The following is a 16,411-nucleotide window of genomic DNA, read 5'->3' on the forward strand; positions in this document are numbered from 1 at the left end:
GTGAACAGCTCTCAGCCCCAAAACAGCACAGGAGGGTGAGCAGCTCTCAGCCCCAAAGCAGCACTGTAGGAGGGTGAGCAGCTCTCAGCCCCACAGCAGCACTGTAGGAGGGTGAGCAGCTCTCAGCCCCAAAACAGTACAGGAGGGTGAGCAGCTCTCAGCCCCAAAGCAGCACTGTAGGAGGGTGAGCAGCTCTCAGCCCCAAAGCAGCACTGTAGGAGGGTGAGCAGCTCTCAGCCCCACAGCAGCACAGGAGGGTGAGCAGCTCTCAGCCCCACAGCAGCACAGGAGGGTGAACAGCTCTCAGCACCATCGCGTTTTGCCCCTCTTTGCACACCGTGCTGATGCTGGCAGGAGGATGTGGCTGTCCCCCCGCAGCCCAGCCCCGTTCTGCTGTTGCCCCGCGGGTCTGGGGGGGCTCGGGCAGTGCTGGCCGCCTGTGCCACTTCACGTGGGCTGTGTCACATCTGCCGCGAAGGCGTGGGGCGTCTGCACCCCTTGGTGACACCACGGGCTGCGTTTTGGGGCTGCCGAGCACAGCGACCAGCTGTGACAACGCACCGGAGCTTTTTGTCCCCCCCCGCCGCCGCCGGGCTCGCAGCCCCGGGAGCTGCTCGGTTGTCGCCGAGCCCCCTCCCGGTGCTTTCCCGCAGCCATGGCCGCCCGCCCGCACTGCGGCCCCGCAGCTCCCGGGCACGGAGAGGCACCGGCAGCTCCCGGGAAGAGAAGGAAGGAAGGAAAGGGAAGCAGCTCAGGGTGCGGTGAGTGAGCAGCACGGTCCCAGCTCTGCAGACAGCTCGGTGGGTCGGGGAGGGATGGGTCACCCGGACTGCGGTTCCTGCCCCTTTCCCGGGGTCTGCATAAAGATGGCTCCTGCCGGGTGTCTGCTGTAGCGGTTTAAATAAATTATTAAAACGGATTAACGCGACTTCTGTCCGCAGGAGGTGTCTGTGTGAGCAGCGCAGGGAGGTCCTGCTCGGTCCCGGTGTGGTGGGAGGAGGGAAGCGGCTCGGAGGGGTTTGCCGTGGGAATCCTGCCCTCTCCCTCCTTTCCTGGCCTGATGCCCTCGGGCTGGCCCCTGCCTCTCGCAGATCCAGGTCTGCTCTTGGGATGCAGCCACAGAACTTGGCTGCCCGCAGGGGTGAGCCTGGAGACAAGACTGGCTGATGTGCTCCCACCCCTCACTCAGCTCCATCATGCTGGGGAGTTCCCTTTTCCATCACCCGGAGTGGCCCAGGGGAGTTGGTTTTCCCCCCAAAACAGCGTGGCCCAGTTGCTGTTGCTGAACAGGGGGTGATGGAGTGAGCCCAGGGTCTGGGTGGCAGCTGTGCCACTTGCCTGGGACAAGAGGGCCCTGGGGACAATCACCAGTGTTGGCAGCAGGAGCCTGTGTGGTTTGGCAGGGGAGATGTCACCCCTGTCCCCAGATGTGCCTTTCCATACCCCAGTGCAGCCATTGGAGCCACCTGTGTGACCTCAGGGACAGGAGGGACCCTGGCTGTGGCCCTGCTTGTGAGGAGGGCATGGCTTGGCTAGGCAGAGCTTTGCAGCCCCTTCCCTGGGTGAGCAGAGCCCCCAGCCCTGTCCCAGTGTCCCGGGGAGGGCAGGAGGAGCCTGGCATGAGCAGAAACTCCACCAGTGCTGCCAGGGCTGCCGGTGCTGCTGCTTCCCTGCAAACTCCCAGCTGTTTTCCCACCTCTCCCCAGCTCCTTGCACCCCTTCCCCCATGCCACTGCCACCTCGAGGTCACTGCCACTGCCCACCCTGCCAGCCACCCATGTGGGGCACAGCAGGCACGGGCAGGGGTTCCTGTGGAAAAAGCGATGTCCCGCCGAGCCTGGCCTCAGGTGCGGCTCGTGCCAGGGTTTGAGCCTTACTCATCTCACGCTCTTCCTCCTCTGTCCCCACCAGCAGGACAGCCAGAGGCGTGGGGATGGGGCACTCTGGGAGGGTGATGTGTTTCCCAGATGGTTTTACAGCAGGGCTTTTCCAAACCTGCCAAGGTCCTGCCTGTGAAGTGGCGGTGGCACAGGCAGGGCACAGCCGGGACCGTGCCTGGGCCCCGCTGCTGGAGCAGGACCAAGCCGTAGAGAACAGCCCCCCCTTCCCTGCTTCACTCGCAGAAGCTTCCAGTTGTGGCTGAGTCACTCCTGCTGTAGCTCCTTCTCTCTCCTTGTTTTGGATGGAAGTTTTCCATGGAAACCCACGCTGGGCCGGGCTGCAGGCTGGGATAAACACGGCTGAATCACAAAGGGCCGTTTCGCCAAGAGCTGTCAGATGGCAGCAACAGCGTGTGGGGCCAGTGGGCACCTGCCTGGCCTTTGGGGGGGCAACAGCAGCACCTCTTCCTGCAGCCCCCACCAGCTCTGCTGGCTCAGCGCCCCCGGGCCCACCCTAAATTCCTACGGTGCCAGGATGCCACTTGGCACAGCCGGGAGCGGGTGACAGGTTTTGTCTAGAAGTTTTCTGGGGCCACGTGCTTTCCCAGGGATGCACAGGGAAATCCCATCCAGGAGAGTCCTTTGCTGGGGCAGTGTCCACCCCTGTCCTCAGCTGCCAGGCTTTGTAGGGTCACGGCCTGGAGGTGCCAGGAAGACCCTTCCCACCCTCCTGAAGCCGCCGGGTGCGCTGCCGAGGTCAGGCACGGTTTGTGCCATGCCTGTGCCCTGCTGAGCACCAATCCAGCGTGGAGGAGGCCGTGGCAGGGGCTGAGATCCTCCTTGGCACCACGTTCCTTCCCGGAGGTCTCTGTGCTGAGGAGGAGCACGGGAGCTGGACAGCCTCTGTCCCCTGGCGCTGGCGGCTGGCCCCGGGCCCAGCGGCTTGGAAGACAAGTCCTGGTGTCAGGAATCCAGGATATTTTTAAGGACTCTGGAAGAAAAACTGATTCCAGGGTGTCAGCGGGAGAAACTTGGCCTTCCAAACAACAGAGCAGCTGGAACGTTCCCAGGCTGGAGTGTGGGGTACAAGGGGCCACAGCGCTGCCCACAGGACATGTCCCCTCATCCAGGGGTACCCTGGAAGGGACACTGGTGTCACCATGGCCTGGACCTCACTGTGGTGCTGTTGATGGGGTGTAAACAAGGAGTTGTTTCCCAGAAGATTTAAAGTGAGTTTTGTGGCAGTGGCAGCTTTGCAGCATGGATGTGCTGGACATAGCTGTGGTTTTACCTGAGCGCTGCTGGGACTGCCCCAAAATCCCCGTCCTGGGGGTGAGAGGTGCTTGGCCCATCACCAACAGCAGCGATGGGAAAAGCAGGAGTCACAGGGAACAAGCAAGAGACACGGCAGGGCACAGCAAGGACCTGCTACCTCTGATCCTCCCATGTCCCAGTGTGGCCCTGCTGTCCCCTGGGGACCTGGTGGTGGCCATGCCTGTCTGGGTGAGGACAGAGCTGCCAGGTGCATCACCCCATGGATGGGTGAGGGATCCTAACGGGGCTGCTTTGCAGAGAGAGAGTGTGGGCAGGGGACCCTGCATGACCCCTACTCAGTCTAGATGGGACACCCACGGGAGCTGAAGGATCCCAGGACTGAAAGTTTTTGTTCAGGGACTCTTCCTGTCCTTCTTGCCACCCTCACTCACTTGGGCCTGACCCTAAGGGTGTCCCCATGGCAGTGACCTCCCTCTCCTCCGGGTCTGTGTGGTCCTACAGCCCTTCCAGCCCCTCTCTCCATCTCCAGGGCCGTGAGTCCCCGGTGCCCCCCACGAGGAGCCCTGCCCGGCCAGCACCGGTCGCCGCCGGCTGCTGAAGGCCCGGTGCCCGGTGCCGGGGCAGGCCGGGCCGCTCTGACTTCGCCGCTCAGGAATCTCCTGGCCGCGCCGGGCGGGTTGTGCAACCTGCGACCGCCCCCGGCCGCCCCCGCCCCGGCCCCGCCGGCCGCGCTCAGTCCCCGCCGCCAGCCCCGCTCCGTGAACGGCCCGCGGTCCCTCCCGGCGGGGGGACACGGGACCCCGGCTGCCGAACGGATGGATGCGGCGGGGCCGGTCCCCGAGGGGCTCCGTGTCCCCGCCGGGAGGGCAGGTGAGCGGCTGCTGAGGATGGGGGTTCCGAGGAGGGGGTCCCCATGGATCCCGCTGCCCGAGGAGGAGCCGCTCGGCGCCCGCTCCCCCGAACAGTAAGAGTTGATGTGCGGTGAGCTGCATCCTGCATGTGAGCTCCTACTGCCCCGGGAGGCGGGCCGCCCCCGACGGGACCCCCGCGCTCTGCCTCCGCTTCCGCCGCCTCGGGGACCCCCGGGGGTGGGCGAGGGAGGGAGGGGAGCCGGTGCTGCCCGCGCTGCGAGTCCGCCTGTCCCGGCGACCATGGCTGTAGACTGTTACCCCCCCAGCGGCACAGTAACAATCTAAAGCCACGGTCGCCCGGGCGGCGTCGGAGTTGGGGGGGGGCCAGGAGGGCGGGATGGGAGGGGGCAGCGGTGCCTTGGCGACGGCGAGGAGGCGTCCCCGCCACCGCAGCGAGCGCGCCCGACCCCCTCCGGCGGCGCGGGGGGGACTCCCGGTGCTTGGGAGGGGGGGGAGTGTCGGTAGCATCGGTAGCATCGGAAGCATCCGCCCACCCCCCTGCCCGCCCCCTGCCCTCCCACGCGTGTCCGCCCCGCCGGGAGTCCCCCCCTACCTGGGCTGCAGCGGGAGGGCGGGGGGGGGGCGTCCGCCGTGGGGGGGTCGGTGTCTGCGGGGGGGGAAAAAGAGAGCGGGGTCAGGCGGGCACCGGGACACCCCCCCATCCCCGCCCCGTCCCGCCTTCCCCCCGCCCCCGTCGGGGCGCGCTCCCCGACGGCTCAGCACCACGGACAGCGCCCGCCCCCCCGGCGCTGCGGCGGGGCCGGGGCCGGTGCGGGCCGGGCCGGGGCCGGTGCCGGCGGTGGGTCATGCTTCAGTAGCCATGACTGTAGACTGTTACTGTCCTGTCCCTACGCAGCAGTAAGCAGTCTAGAGCCAAGGTGCCGACGCTCTGACTCGGGCTCTCCTCGACGGGGTCTCCGCGCTCTTTAGACGCAGCGGGGTGAAGGCGATGCACCCCCCCTTCCCCGGGCTGCGGAGCCGGCAGCACCCGGGCTGGGGACACGGGGCTGCGGGGGAACCCGAGGGAGGCGGCGGCGGACAGCGCCTGGCACGGCGACGGCACCGCGGGATGGGGCCGGGGGGTCCCGTCGGGGGTGGCTCGGAGAGGGGGGACAGCGGGCTCCGGTGTCACCGCGGAGCGGGACACGCACGCACGCACGGCCCCGCACCCGCAGCCCCCAACCCCTGCAAGGTGCGGGCGGCCGGTCCCGCCGTGCGCCCCCCCGGGGCGGCCCCGCGCCCAGCGCCCGCCCCCGCGCACCGCCCCCGCCGGCGCCGCCGCCCGGCCCGCACGTGGGGCTGCGCCAGGCGCCTCCGCGCCGCCCCCGCCGCCGCAGCGCTCCCCTTCCCCCGCCCGGCCCCGGTGCCCTCCGCTCCGCCTCACCCCGCCCCGGGGCCGGCAGGTGCGGCGAGGGCTCCGCTGCCCCCTCCCGCCCCCGCACCGGGCTCCGTCCCCGCTTACCTGCGGGCCAGCCCAGCCGGTGCCTTACCTGCTGCGGGCCCCGCGGCTGCCGGGCCGGGCAGGGGCCCCGCGGCTCCCGGCGGGGCCGGCGCCGGTGTCGGTGCTGCGCTGTCCGCAGCGCGCGGGGCTTTTATAGGATCGGGCTCGTAGTAACGGGGATCTCGGCTCATTCATAGAAAAGCATCAACCTACACAATGACGTGAGCGCTACGTCAGCGAGGAAATTTAGGGAACGGGAAGACGCTACTATTTATATCGGCGCGGGGGGAGGACAGCGGCCCGGAGCCGGGCAGGGGGTCCGGGCTGCAACAGGACCCCGGCCCTCCCCCCGGCCCCTCCGGAGCCCCCCCCGTTCCGTGGCTGCTCGAGGAGAGCGGTGGGGCAGCACCCAGAGCCCCACATCCCTTCTCCACCTGCTGCCAGAGCCAGGGGCTGTGCACACACCGGGACACAACCGAGGGTCCTGTCCCCCGGGACGGCGGCGTGGGGCACCCCCTGCCCCAGACAGAGGGGTCCATCCAGTGAATGCATGGAGTTACACATGGGAATCCAGGGTGCCCATCACCCCTGAGCACCCTGCTAGGCCAGAACGTGGCCCCATCCTGGCGTCACCACGGGGCTGCTGATTTGGGGCTGTCTGTGACCCCCATCATGGCAAGAGGGTGGACAGGGGTCCCCAGACCAGGGCACCATGCTGGGGGTGCCCCCTGCCCACCTGCACCCCTCACCCACAGCAATGTCCTGAGCAGCACCTCCCACGTGTCCCCTCATCAGACCCCCTGTCCCTGCAGTGCCACCAGCACCCACGGGTGCCACCCCAGCGCCCTGCAGGACAATGGGACAGCACAAGCAGTGCTGGGGGCTGAGTTTAGAACACATGGGGTGAGCAACCCACTGCAGCACCGTGCTGACCTCTCCAGCCTCACAATGGGGCCTGGCCCTCACTCCCACCAGAGTTGGGTCCCCAAAAACCGTCAGTGCTACCGAAGAAGGTTGTGTCTTCACGGGTGAGTTAATTTTGGCCCCTTGCTCCTTCCTAAGTGCCAGCACCCCTCAAGATGGGCTTAGAGTCATATCCAGGGGGATTTGGGATCATCCTTTCTCCCTTTATGCACCTGTGCGTCCATCCATCCATCCATCCATCCATCCATCCATCCATCCATCCATCCATCCATCCATCCATCCATCCATCCATCCCCCCCACTCCTGCTGGAGCCGTCTGACCTCACTCTGCTCTGGCGAAGCATCACACCGGTAACCACAGCAACAGCGGCGTTGTCATTGACAGCAGCATCCGCGCCCGCCAGCATCCGCCGCTGCGCAAGGCCGCGCTGCTGCAAGGCCACACGCTGCTCCGGGGACTCGAGCCGCGACCCCCCCACTCCCCGACCCCTCGCACCCCCAAATACCTGCAGAGCGCCTCGGAGATTTAACCCCTCCCAGCCCCACCAGCACCTCCCCATCCTCCACCGGCCAAGGTGCTGCCACCCCGCTAGAACTCCCCAAATCGCCTTTCCCACCCCCTGCTGCATGGGGGTGTCCCCCTCCTGTCCCCCCCTTTATTTTTTCCCCCACGCAGCAGCGGCGCTCGCCCCGTCGGGGCTCTCCGGTTCGGCGAGGAGAGGTGCGGAATCGCTGCCGCAGCGCTCCCCGCCGCAACCGTGACTCAGCCCGGGATTAGTCAGCACCCGGGGCCGGCCCACCCGCACCCGGCTGCGCAGCTCCGCCGCTCGTTCCTCCGGGGGCCGCGACCCCCCCGCTGCCCGGCCCGGTGCCCCCGAGGCGCGCACGGTGCCCCGAGCGGGATGCGGAGCGGGGGGGTCGCAGCCCCGAGCAGGGGGGGTCCATCCCGGAGCGCGGCCCGTTGCTGCCATCTCGTGGGCTTCCCACCGGTGACACGGCCGTGTCCCTGCCGGGGGAGGCGGTGAGGGGAGCCGGGGGTGTGCGTGGGGAGGGGGACGGCACCTGTAGGTGGTGGGTGAGGGGGATTGGAGGAGGAGGAAGGGGGAGAGGAAGGGAGGTCTCGTTGTGCCCTCGTGACTCCGCAGGGGTGGGGTGTTCACCTGCTTGGATGGCACCTCACAAGGAAGGGATCCTACTGCCCCACGGTGCATCACTTCAGAGGAAGGGGTCCCATCACCTCAAGCCCCAAAATATCACCCGGCTGGAAGTGTTCCTCAGCCAATCTGTGCCACAAGGAAGGGGTCCCGTGAAGCATCCCCCATAAGGGAAAGGTCCCAGTGTTTCACCGATCATCAGGGATGACACCATCACCTGCCTGCAGAGAAGGGGTTCCATCACCCCATCCAGTGTCATCCCACAGGGAAGGGGTCCCACTGCCCCATGAAGCATCACCCATAAGGGAAAGGTCCCCATGTTTCACCAAGCATCATCCCACAGGGGTGAGATCATCACCTGCCTGCAGAGAAGGGATTCCATCACCCCATCAAGTGTCATCCCACAAGGAAGCGGTGCCACTGCACCAGGAAACAACACCTGGCAGGGATGGGTGCCCTTGTTTGACTGAAAATTGCCCCCAAGAAGCATCAACTGTAAGGAAATCCCACCAAACTCTGACCCTCAGGGACAGGATCCTCATCTACCTGCAGAGGATGGGTCCTGTCACCCCCTCAGGCACCATCCCACAAGGAAGGGGTTCCATTGCTCCACAAAGCATCACCCCACAGGGGTGGGTTCCCTTTTTTTCCCAAACATCCCCCCCATAAGGAAGGGATCCCATTGCCTCTCAGTTCAGAAAGGGGAATTGCCAAGCCCTGCTCCTGGGGAGGAAGATCCCTGAGCTCTGGGATATCCCAGGACTGTCCAGCTGGACAGCAGTTGGGTGGAAAACACCTTGAGGGTTCTTGGAGAAGCTGACCCTGTGTCGTTGGGATGAAGGAGGTGAATGTGTCCTGCTCTGTGCTGGTTGGCAGCAGTGAGAGGATCCTTCCCCCTGCTCAGCCCTGGAGTGCTGGGTCCAGCGCTGGGCTCCCAGCATGGAAACACTGCAGGGAGTCCAGGGAAGGGGCACTAAGAGGAGTAAAAGGCTGGAGCATCTCCCTGAGGAGGAGAGGCAGAGAGCTGGGAGAAGGCTCCAGGGATGTGAGTGCATGCACAGCCCTGGAGGGTGTGGAGGGCAGAGCCAGACTCAGCTCCTGCTGCCCAGCTCCAGGACCAGGGGCAGGGGGCACAGACTGAGTCCCAACCATCAGGGAGCATTTCCACACTGGGAGGGGAGTGCTGGCCTGGGCTGCCCAGGGAGCTGCTGGAGTCCCCATCCTTGGAGATACCCAAACCACCTGGGCAAGGTCCTGTGCAGCCAGCCCTGCTGGGGCTGGGGTGACTTCCTGAGGTCTCTCCCAGTCTCAGCTCCTGCTGTTTGATTCTGTCTCTTGTGCGCCTGGATATCCTTCCGCTAGGAATTGTTGCCCTGCTCCATCAAATATCACCTTGCAGGGATAGGTGCCCTTGTCTGACCAAGTATCTCTGCAAAAAGGGTCTTCTCAGTGTCACCCCAAAAGAGAAAGGTCCCATTGCCCCATCAAGTCCACAGAGAAGGACCCCCCAAGCCACTGGAGCATCCCCCCACAGGGAGTGACTCCCACTGTCCACCCCAGCAATGCCACCCAGGCAGCACAGCAGGAACAGCCACCCCAGCCCGGCTTGTGCTGTGCCAGGGCACCTCTGCCCTTCCCAGGGATCCTCTCCTGACGGGGGCACCCTGGGAGAGCCCGGCCGGGTCCCGTGGCTGCCCCAGGGCCTTGGCATCGGAACAGCTCAGGAGATGGGAGCGGTGACGCAGGGCTCAGCACTGCCATGAGTTGCACAGCCTCAGCCCCGCACTGGAGGGGACACAGACGCACATCCATCCCCATGCATCCCCTGCACACACAGGGGCGCAGTTTCGGGGCTGCTCCATCCCGGCGGAGCGGAGCTGGAGCTGCCCGCGGGGGCTGCAGGCTCCTGGCGCTGCCGGATGCGGCCCCGCTGGCCAAGGGCAGTAATGGAAGACATGTGTGTGGGCTTTGGGGAGAGGCTGCGCTGGGAAACAGGGCCCTGCAGAGACCGGGGGGCTGTATCCTGTCCAAAAGCCCAGGTCCCACATGAAGCCAGGCATGCGAACGCGATCCAAACCACAGCTGGATTTGAACCGAATCTCCCAGCATCTGGGCTAATTTGCTGCAACTTTGATTGATCGTGGGGAGGGGGCACAGGCGGGAAACGCTCCAGCTCAGACCTCCCAACAGAGCCAATGACTTAAGCAGAGCTGGTTCCAATCTGCTCAGCACATTGAGGCGAAAATGCCCCTTTCTCTGCGCGCTGCCGGCGCTGGCTCCTCCTGCAGCCCGGCTGTCCCCGATGTCCCTCGGGGCTGGACATGGGCTGCAGCTCCTTGGGGACACCCGGCAGCTTCTGACAGCTCTGGGTGCGGAACTCTGGCTCAGTCTGCTGTGTTAGGATCCCTCCAGAAAACTGGATACTCATGCAAGAACCCCCGTCCACCTGCCCCAAAGCCCTGCGGGCACCGATCCGCCCCTCCGCTGCTGGGAGAGGCCGGGAATGCGAGAGGAGCTGCAGAGGAGGGTGGAAAAGGTGAAGGGTTTTTCCAGCGCCTGCCTGGGCCGCTGCCCCCGGGGCTCGGCGTCACTCAGCAGGTAGCAGGGGCAGCCCGGGGTCCCGGCCGGCCCCGGGGGATGCAGCTGTCCGGGAGCCGCTCGCTGCCGTGATTTATGCGGCTCAGCCCCATAAATTACCGGCACGGAGCCCGCGGGAGCCATCGCTCACAGCGACGTCCAGAGCTCGCTGCCAGAACCTGAAACACTTCCAGCCGTTAATTGAAGAGAGGGGGGAAAAGAAAAAAAAAAATGGCAGAGAAGGGAGAAATTAGTGCCCGGGGAGTTGGGATTAAACCGCGGCTCTAACGAGGGTCGCCCACGTCCCGCTCCCAGGATCCCGGCGCTTCCTGTGGGCAAGAGCCCAGCGTGGGGAGCAGCGAGGGGAGCTGCCGAGCCTGGGATGAGCCCGCGGGCAGTGACACTCCGTCCCGGTCCCCAGGGCGACATTTCCGTAGTGAACGGGGACACGCTGAGTCTGAAGGGGATCTGAGGGTGAGTTCCAGGTGAGCGATGCTGAGCTGTGAGGGCAAGGGCTGCCACCACCCTGCCAGCACCCATCTCCTTTTGTCCCGAATTCAGGGCTGCCCAAACCCTGTCCCAGGCACCCCACATTGGCTCCCCTTCACCACGGGACCGAGGTTATGAGGTGAAACCCCAGGTGGGAGGGACGGCCCTGCTAAGGCTGCCCCGCTCAGCTCAGGGGGTGCCAGCGGGACACCCCCGGATCAGCAGCCGGCCTGGGGAAGCCCATCGCGATGCTTTGCCGTACCAGGAGGTTGTGCAAGAGGCTGCGGCTGTGAGAAAGGAGAAGTGAAAGTGTGAAGCGAGAGGCGGCTCCCCCCGCGCCAAGGGGGGTACCCCACGCTGCACCCCAAGCCCAGCAGCTTTTCCAGCGGCGGCTGGAGGGATAAAGCCGGGGAAACGTGGCTCTGCCTCCCCCTCCTCCTCCTCCTCCTCATCCCGAACCACCGCAAGCCCCCAGCCCACCGCAGCCACCGCACATCTGGGCGCCAGCGCTGCGCGTCCCTCCCGCTCTGCTCTCCCCCCTCACCAGCAAATTGCGCCCCTCTGCCCTCCCTCCCTGCTCCCCAGAACCCCTTCCCACATCATCTCCACCCACAGGACACGGCCTTCCACCCTCTGCACCCCAAAACGCTGCCACCCTCTCCAGCCTCCCCAACCGATGGGCGCCCCCCGCTCTGCCCATCCGCACCCACCCCTCGGGCGGGGCGGCGAGCGAAACCCCTCGGCTCCATCGCTGCCCAGCCCCGTCCGCCCCGTCGGGTCCCACCTGCCGGGGAGGAGCCGCCGCCGGTACCGGGCGGGGTGGGGCGCACCGGGAGCCGCTAGATGGCGCCCTACGAGCGGGACCGACGGGGGGGGACGCATCGCCCTTTGCCCGGGGACACCCCCGGTGCCCCCGCTCCGGGGCTCCCGGCCCCACCCGGGCCGTCCGGGCAAAGAGCGATGTGCTGAGGACCGAGACCCCCGAGGGGGCGGCCGGGGCGCGGCAAGAGAAGATCGGGAGGAGGGAAAAGCCGGGCAGGGAGGAGGAGACCGGGATGGGGAGGGAGGGGTGTGTAAAGGGGGGGGCCCGGCTTGTCGGTGCCCCGCCCGGGGATGGGAGGAGGAAAACCTCCCGCCGTCCCTTTAACAGCCAGCGGCGCTGCTCGGAGTTCAGGCCGGGGTCAGGGGGAGTTCGCAGCCCGGGTTTCACCTCCGAGCTGGCGGCGTCGGGAACCCCGAGGAACCGCTGCTGCTTCTTCCACAACCACCTCCTCCTCCTCTTCCTCCTCCTCCCGTTCCGTAGGACCGGCCGGGAGCGCGGGGTATGGAGGAAGAGAAGCAGCAGAGGAAGAGGAGGGTGGAGGGGAGCAGCAACCGGCGGCGGCCCCCCCGGGGCTGAGCCATGAGAGTTCACCGAGACCTCAGCTGGCTGGCGGAGGCCACCGGACGCCCAGGTAAAAGGAGGGGGGGAACGCCCCGAAATGCGGGGAAATCAGCCGAAAAAGCCGCTCCGCGGGCTCTTGGCTTCGCGCACCTGGGCGGGGGGCACCGGCACCGGCACGGAGGCGGGGAGGGGAGGTCCCGCTCCCCCCACACCCCCGACCGTCCCCCCGCTCACCTCGAGGGGGGGAGAGGAAACGGGGGCGGGGGGCGCCCGGGGGGTCCGGCCCGCCGCCTCCCGGGACCGGCGCGCATAAGAAGCGGGGAGGCGCGGCGGGGAGCGGGACAGCGGCGGGGAGCGGCGGGCGGGCACCGGCTCGGGGCGGCCCCCCTGCTCTCCCCCGGCAGGTGGGCGCGGGGTCTCGGGATCCCGCGGCTGGCGGGGCCGGGGCGCGGCGCTGGCGGCGGCGGCGGGTGATGTCACTTTCTCCAAAACCCTCCGGGGGTTTTCGCCCCCCTCCCGCCCCCCCGAGCCGCCGAGAAACGAGCCCCCATATAAGCGGTGGCACCGGCCGGGCGGGCGCGCAGAGCGGCCGGGACTCGGCGGAGCGCGGGGCTCAGACCCGCCCCCGCCACGCCGCCCGCCCCGCGCGTGGGTGAAGCCCCGGCCGCGCACGTCGAGCCCCCCGCGCGGTGCGGCGGGCACCGGGGCCGGGCACGGCGCTGACGGCGCGGCCGCTGTGTTGCAGGGCGGCGGGCGAGGAGCGGGATGCTGGACGCCATGGAGGTGCCGAGCCACTCGCGGCAGCTGCTGCTGCAGCTGAACACGCAGCGCACCAAGGGCTTCCTGTGCGACGTGATCATCGTGGTGCAGAACGCGCTTTTCCGCGCGCACAAGAACATCCTGGCCGCCAGCAGCGCCTACCTCAAGTCGCTGGTGGTCCACGACAACCTGCTCAACCTGGACCATGAGATGGTGAGCCCCGGCATCTTCCGCCTCATCCTCGACTTCATCTACACCGGCCGCCTGGCCGAGTGCGAGCCGGGCAGCGAGCAGAGCCTGGGTGCTGTGCTGGCTGCCGCCAGCTACCTCCAGATCCCCGGCTTGGTGGCCCTGTGCAAGAAGAAGCTGAAGCGCAGCGGCAAGTACTGCCACCTGCGCGGGGGCTACGCGCCCTACAAGCTGGGCCGCGGGCTGCGGGCCGCCACGCCGGTCATCCAGGCTTGCTACTCGGGGACGCCGCGGCCCGTGGACCTGCCTCCCGTGGAGCCGGCGGCGCCTCTCAACACGCAGTGCGGGGAGCTGTACGCCTCGGCCGCCCAGGGCGCCCCGCTGCACCCCCACGGGCTGTGCCCGCCCGAGCGCCACTGCTCGCCGCCCTGCGGCCTCGACCTCTCCAAGAAGAGCCCCACCGGCCCCTCCGCCCAGCTCCTGCCCACCGACCGCCTGCTGCCCAGCGAGCCCCGCGAGCCCTCGCTGCCCCCACGGCACGACAGCCCCCCGGTCAGCGCCGGCCTCCTGGGCAGCCACGCCGCTGCCTACAAGGACTCCCCGCCGGGCGCTGAGCCGGGGGGACACCCCCACGCCCCCGACCCCTTCCGCAGCACGCCGCCCTGCGCCGAGCCCCCGCTGCCCCGCGCCGACGGGCGAGAGCTGATGTACCGCTGGATGAAGCACGAGCCCCTGGGCCCCTACCTGGACGAGGGGGAGGCGGAGAAGGAGCTGGAGCGGGAGGAGAAGGCCGAATCGCCGCCTGCGGCACCGCAGCCCCGCTACCCCAGCGTGGAGAGCAACGACCTGGAGCCTGACAACAGCACGAGCGAGGAGACGGGCAGCAGCGAGGGCCCCTCGCCTGGAGACGCGCTGGACCGATACTGCAACCACCTGGGCTACGAGCCGGAGAGCCTGGGCGACAACCTGTACGTCTGCATCCCCTGCGGCAAGGGCTTCCCCAGCTCCGAGCAGCTGAACGCCCACGTGGAGGCCCACAACGAAGAGGAGCTCTATCACAAGGCGGCGGCCGAGCAGGCCGTGCCCTTCCTGGACAAAGGTGGCCCGGGGCTGGGTGACATCTTGCGGCCTTACCGCTGCTCCTCCTGCGACAAGTCCTACAAGGACCCGGCCACGCTGCGGCAGCACGAGAAGACGCACTGGCTGACGCGCCCCTACCCCTGCACCATCTGCGGCAAGAAGTTCACGCAGCGCGGCACCATGACCCGCCACATGCGCAGCCACCTCGGCCTGAAGCCCTTCGCCTGCGACGCCTGCGGGATGCGCTTCACCCGCCAGTACCGCCTGACCGAGCACATGCGCATCCACTCGGGCGAGAAGCCCTACGAGTGCCAGGTGTGCGGCGGCAAGTTCGCCCAGCAGCGCAACCTCATCAGCCACATGAAGATGCACGCGGCCGGCCCCGACGGCAAAGCCAAGCTGGACTTCCCCGACAGCGTCTACGCCATGGCCCGGCTCACCGCCGACCAGCTGGGGCTCAAGCAGGAGAAGGCGGCCGAGCTGCTGTCCCACACCTCGCACTTCCTCAGCGACCCCAAGGCCATGGAGAGCCTCTACCCCCTGGCCAAGTTCACGGCCGAGCACCTGGGGCTGAGCCAGGACAAGGCGGCCGAGGTGCTGGCGCAGGCTCCGCACCTGCACACCGAGGCCGCCCGGACCATAGAGCGATACTCGCCCCCCTAGCACCGGCCTGACCGGGGGGCTGGGGGGGCCGCTGGCCTCCCCTCGCTGCCCCGTGTGGAGCTGGGGGGGCGAGAGGCGATGGGTGCTCGTCCCCAGGCGCTGCCGGCGGTCCCGGAGAACTCGCTCAGTAGCCAAGGTGCCGTGAGAGCTGCTCCGGGATGGATGGACGGCGTGTCCCTCGGGAGAAGCCGATAAATCAGGGACTGACCCCGCGGCACCTCCGCCCCCGGCCGTGGGGGGTGCCGGGAGCCCGGCACCGGGCGGCAGCGACGCACAAGCTGTGAGTGAGGCCGGGCTGCGCCCCGAGGCTTTGGAGGACATGAGCCCGCTCCTTACCTCAGGGCTGCCCCCGGGCCAGGGGAAGGCCTCGGCAGCGGCTGCACCGCTCCGGCTCCGCTCTGGGAGCCGCCGGCGCTCGGCTTGGCCGCGACGGGACCCGGACTGTGCCTCCCCGAGCGCCGTGAGTAGCTCGTCCGTCGTGGCCGGAGCGGCGGCTCCGTGCGAGCGGGAGCGGCCGGCGCTGGGCCGGGGTGTGAGCCCGAGCATCCCCGGGGGCTCGGGACGGACTGACGGAGGGGACGGTGCGGGCTGAGCCGCAGGAGCGGGACGGGGCAGCGGCGGTCGCGTCCGTGCTGGGGGGCCGGGGAATCGCGATGCTCCTCGGCCCGCAGCAAGCACTGAGCTCCCGTCCCCGGCGCAGGGCTCGGCCGGCTGCTCCCCGTGTGTCTGGGAGGCGGGGCAGGGCCTGTCCCAGACTGAGCCCCTGGGCCCTGCTCGCCATCAGGGATGCCCGGGGCACCCGGGCCAGCCCCGGGACCCGGCGGATTCGCCCTCGGGCGGCCACACTCGCCTTGATTATTTTTTATTTTTTTATTTTTTGCCAAAGACGCCCGTCTCCAGCGCGGCCGGGCCGGGCCGGGGGGTCCATGACAAAGACAAAGCGGTCTCTGGTTTGTCAGCTACGGGAGGTGGGCAGGGGCTGCGGGAGGGGGCGGTGGGGCAGAGCCCGGGGCCGAGTCCCCCCCGGCGCCCTCTGCCTCCACCGCAGCCCCTCTCCCACCTTCTGCTCGGTGTGGGCCAAGCCCCCCCAGCCTGGACCCCCCCGGCCCGTGCCCTGACCCCTCCGTTGGGGCAAATGTGAAGCTTCTCCCCCCTCCCGAGCCCCCTCCTCTCCTTTGCACACGAGGCTCCGGGCGGCCGCCAGCAGCGCCTGCCCCGGCCTCGCAGCCACTGTGCCTTAGCCTGAGCTGCGCTCCTGCCCCGGTGCCCCGGAGCTGCCCGGGGGTGCCTGGCGGCGGCGGCAGCACCCAAAGCACAGCTGGCAGCGCCCAGCGGGGCCCCGGCCCCCCCTGTATCACGTCCAATTTGTACACGGGCTTCTCGCCCTTTTTTTTTCTATAGTCGAAACGGAATGAGCAATAAAGTGACATTAACACGCGTGGCCTCGCGTTCTTCTCTGGGGAGGGGCCTGGCTGGTGCAGGGTTGAAGCTGAGCATGGCTGGGAGTGACCCTGGGGGTCACCTGGGGGTGCAGAGCTGCAGGGAGGGGACCCGGGGGGCTCTGTTGTGCACCTGGTTAGTCCAGACCCCCTCGGCTGGGGGCAGCAGCAGATGCAGGTGGGACAGAGCTGTTGTCATCCTTACAGTGTGTCCCACTGCTGCCCCTCCCTGGTGTCCCCCACCCC

General features: G+C 68.0%; 1 protein-coding gene across 1 annotated transcript; it reads left to right on the top strand.

Annotated features, from left to right (window-relative positions):
• Nucleotides 1-11,798: 11,798 nt before the first annotated feature.
• On the top strand, nucleotides 11,799-16,164 carry HIC1 (HIC ZBTB transcriptional repressor 1). Its single transcript, XM_059487193.1, has 2 exons — nucleotides 11,799-12,105; nucleotides 12,781-16,164. Exons 1-2 carry the CDS (start codon nucleotides 12,054-12,056, stop codon nucleotides 14,724-14,726), a joined length of 1,998 nt encoding a protein of 665 aa, XP_059343176.1. The 5' UTR covers nucleotides 11,799-12,053; the 3' UTR covers nucleotides 14,727-16,164.
• The last annotated feature ends 247 nt before the right edge of the window (nucleotides 16,165-16,411 follow it).

The sequence above is a fragment of the Ammospiza nelsoni genome, chromosome 21 (genome assembly GCF_027579445.1).
Source record: "Ammospiza nelsoni isolate bAmmNel1 chromosome 21, bAmmNel1.pri, whole genome shotgun sequence".
Lineage (NCBI taxonomy): Eukaryota > Metazoa > Chordata > Aves > Passeriformes > Passerellidae > Ammospiza > Ammospiza nelsoni.

What these genes read in the sequence shown, in the direction of transcription:
- HIC1 (XM_059487193.1), top strand. Translation starts at nt 12,054, where the DNA reads ATGAGAGTTCACCGAGACCTCAGCTGGCTGGCGGAGGCCACCGGACGC. An exon ending in GGAGGCCACCGGACGCCCAG is followed by an intron (nt 12,106 to 12,780) that starts GTAAAAGGAGGG and finishes GCTGTGTTGCAG; the next exon opens with GGCGGCGGGCGAGGAGCGGG.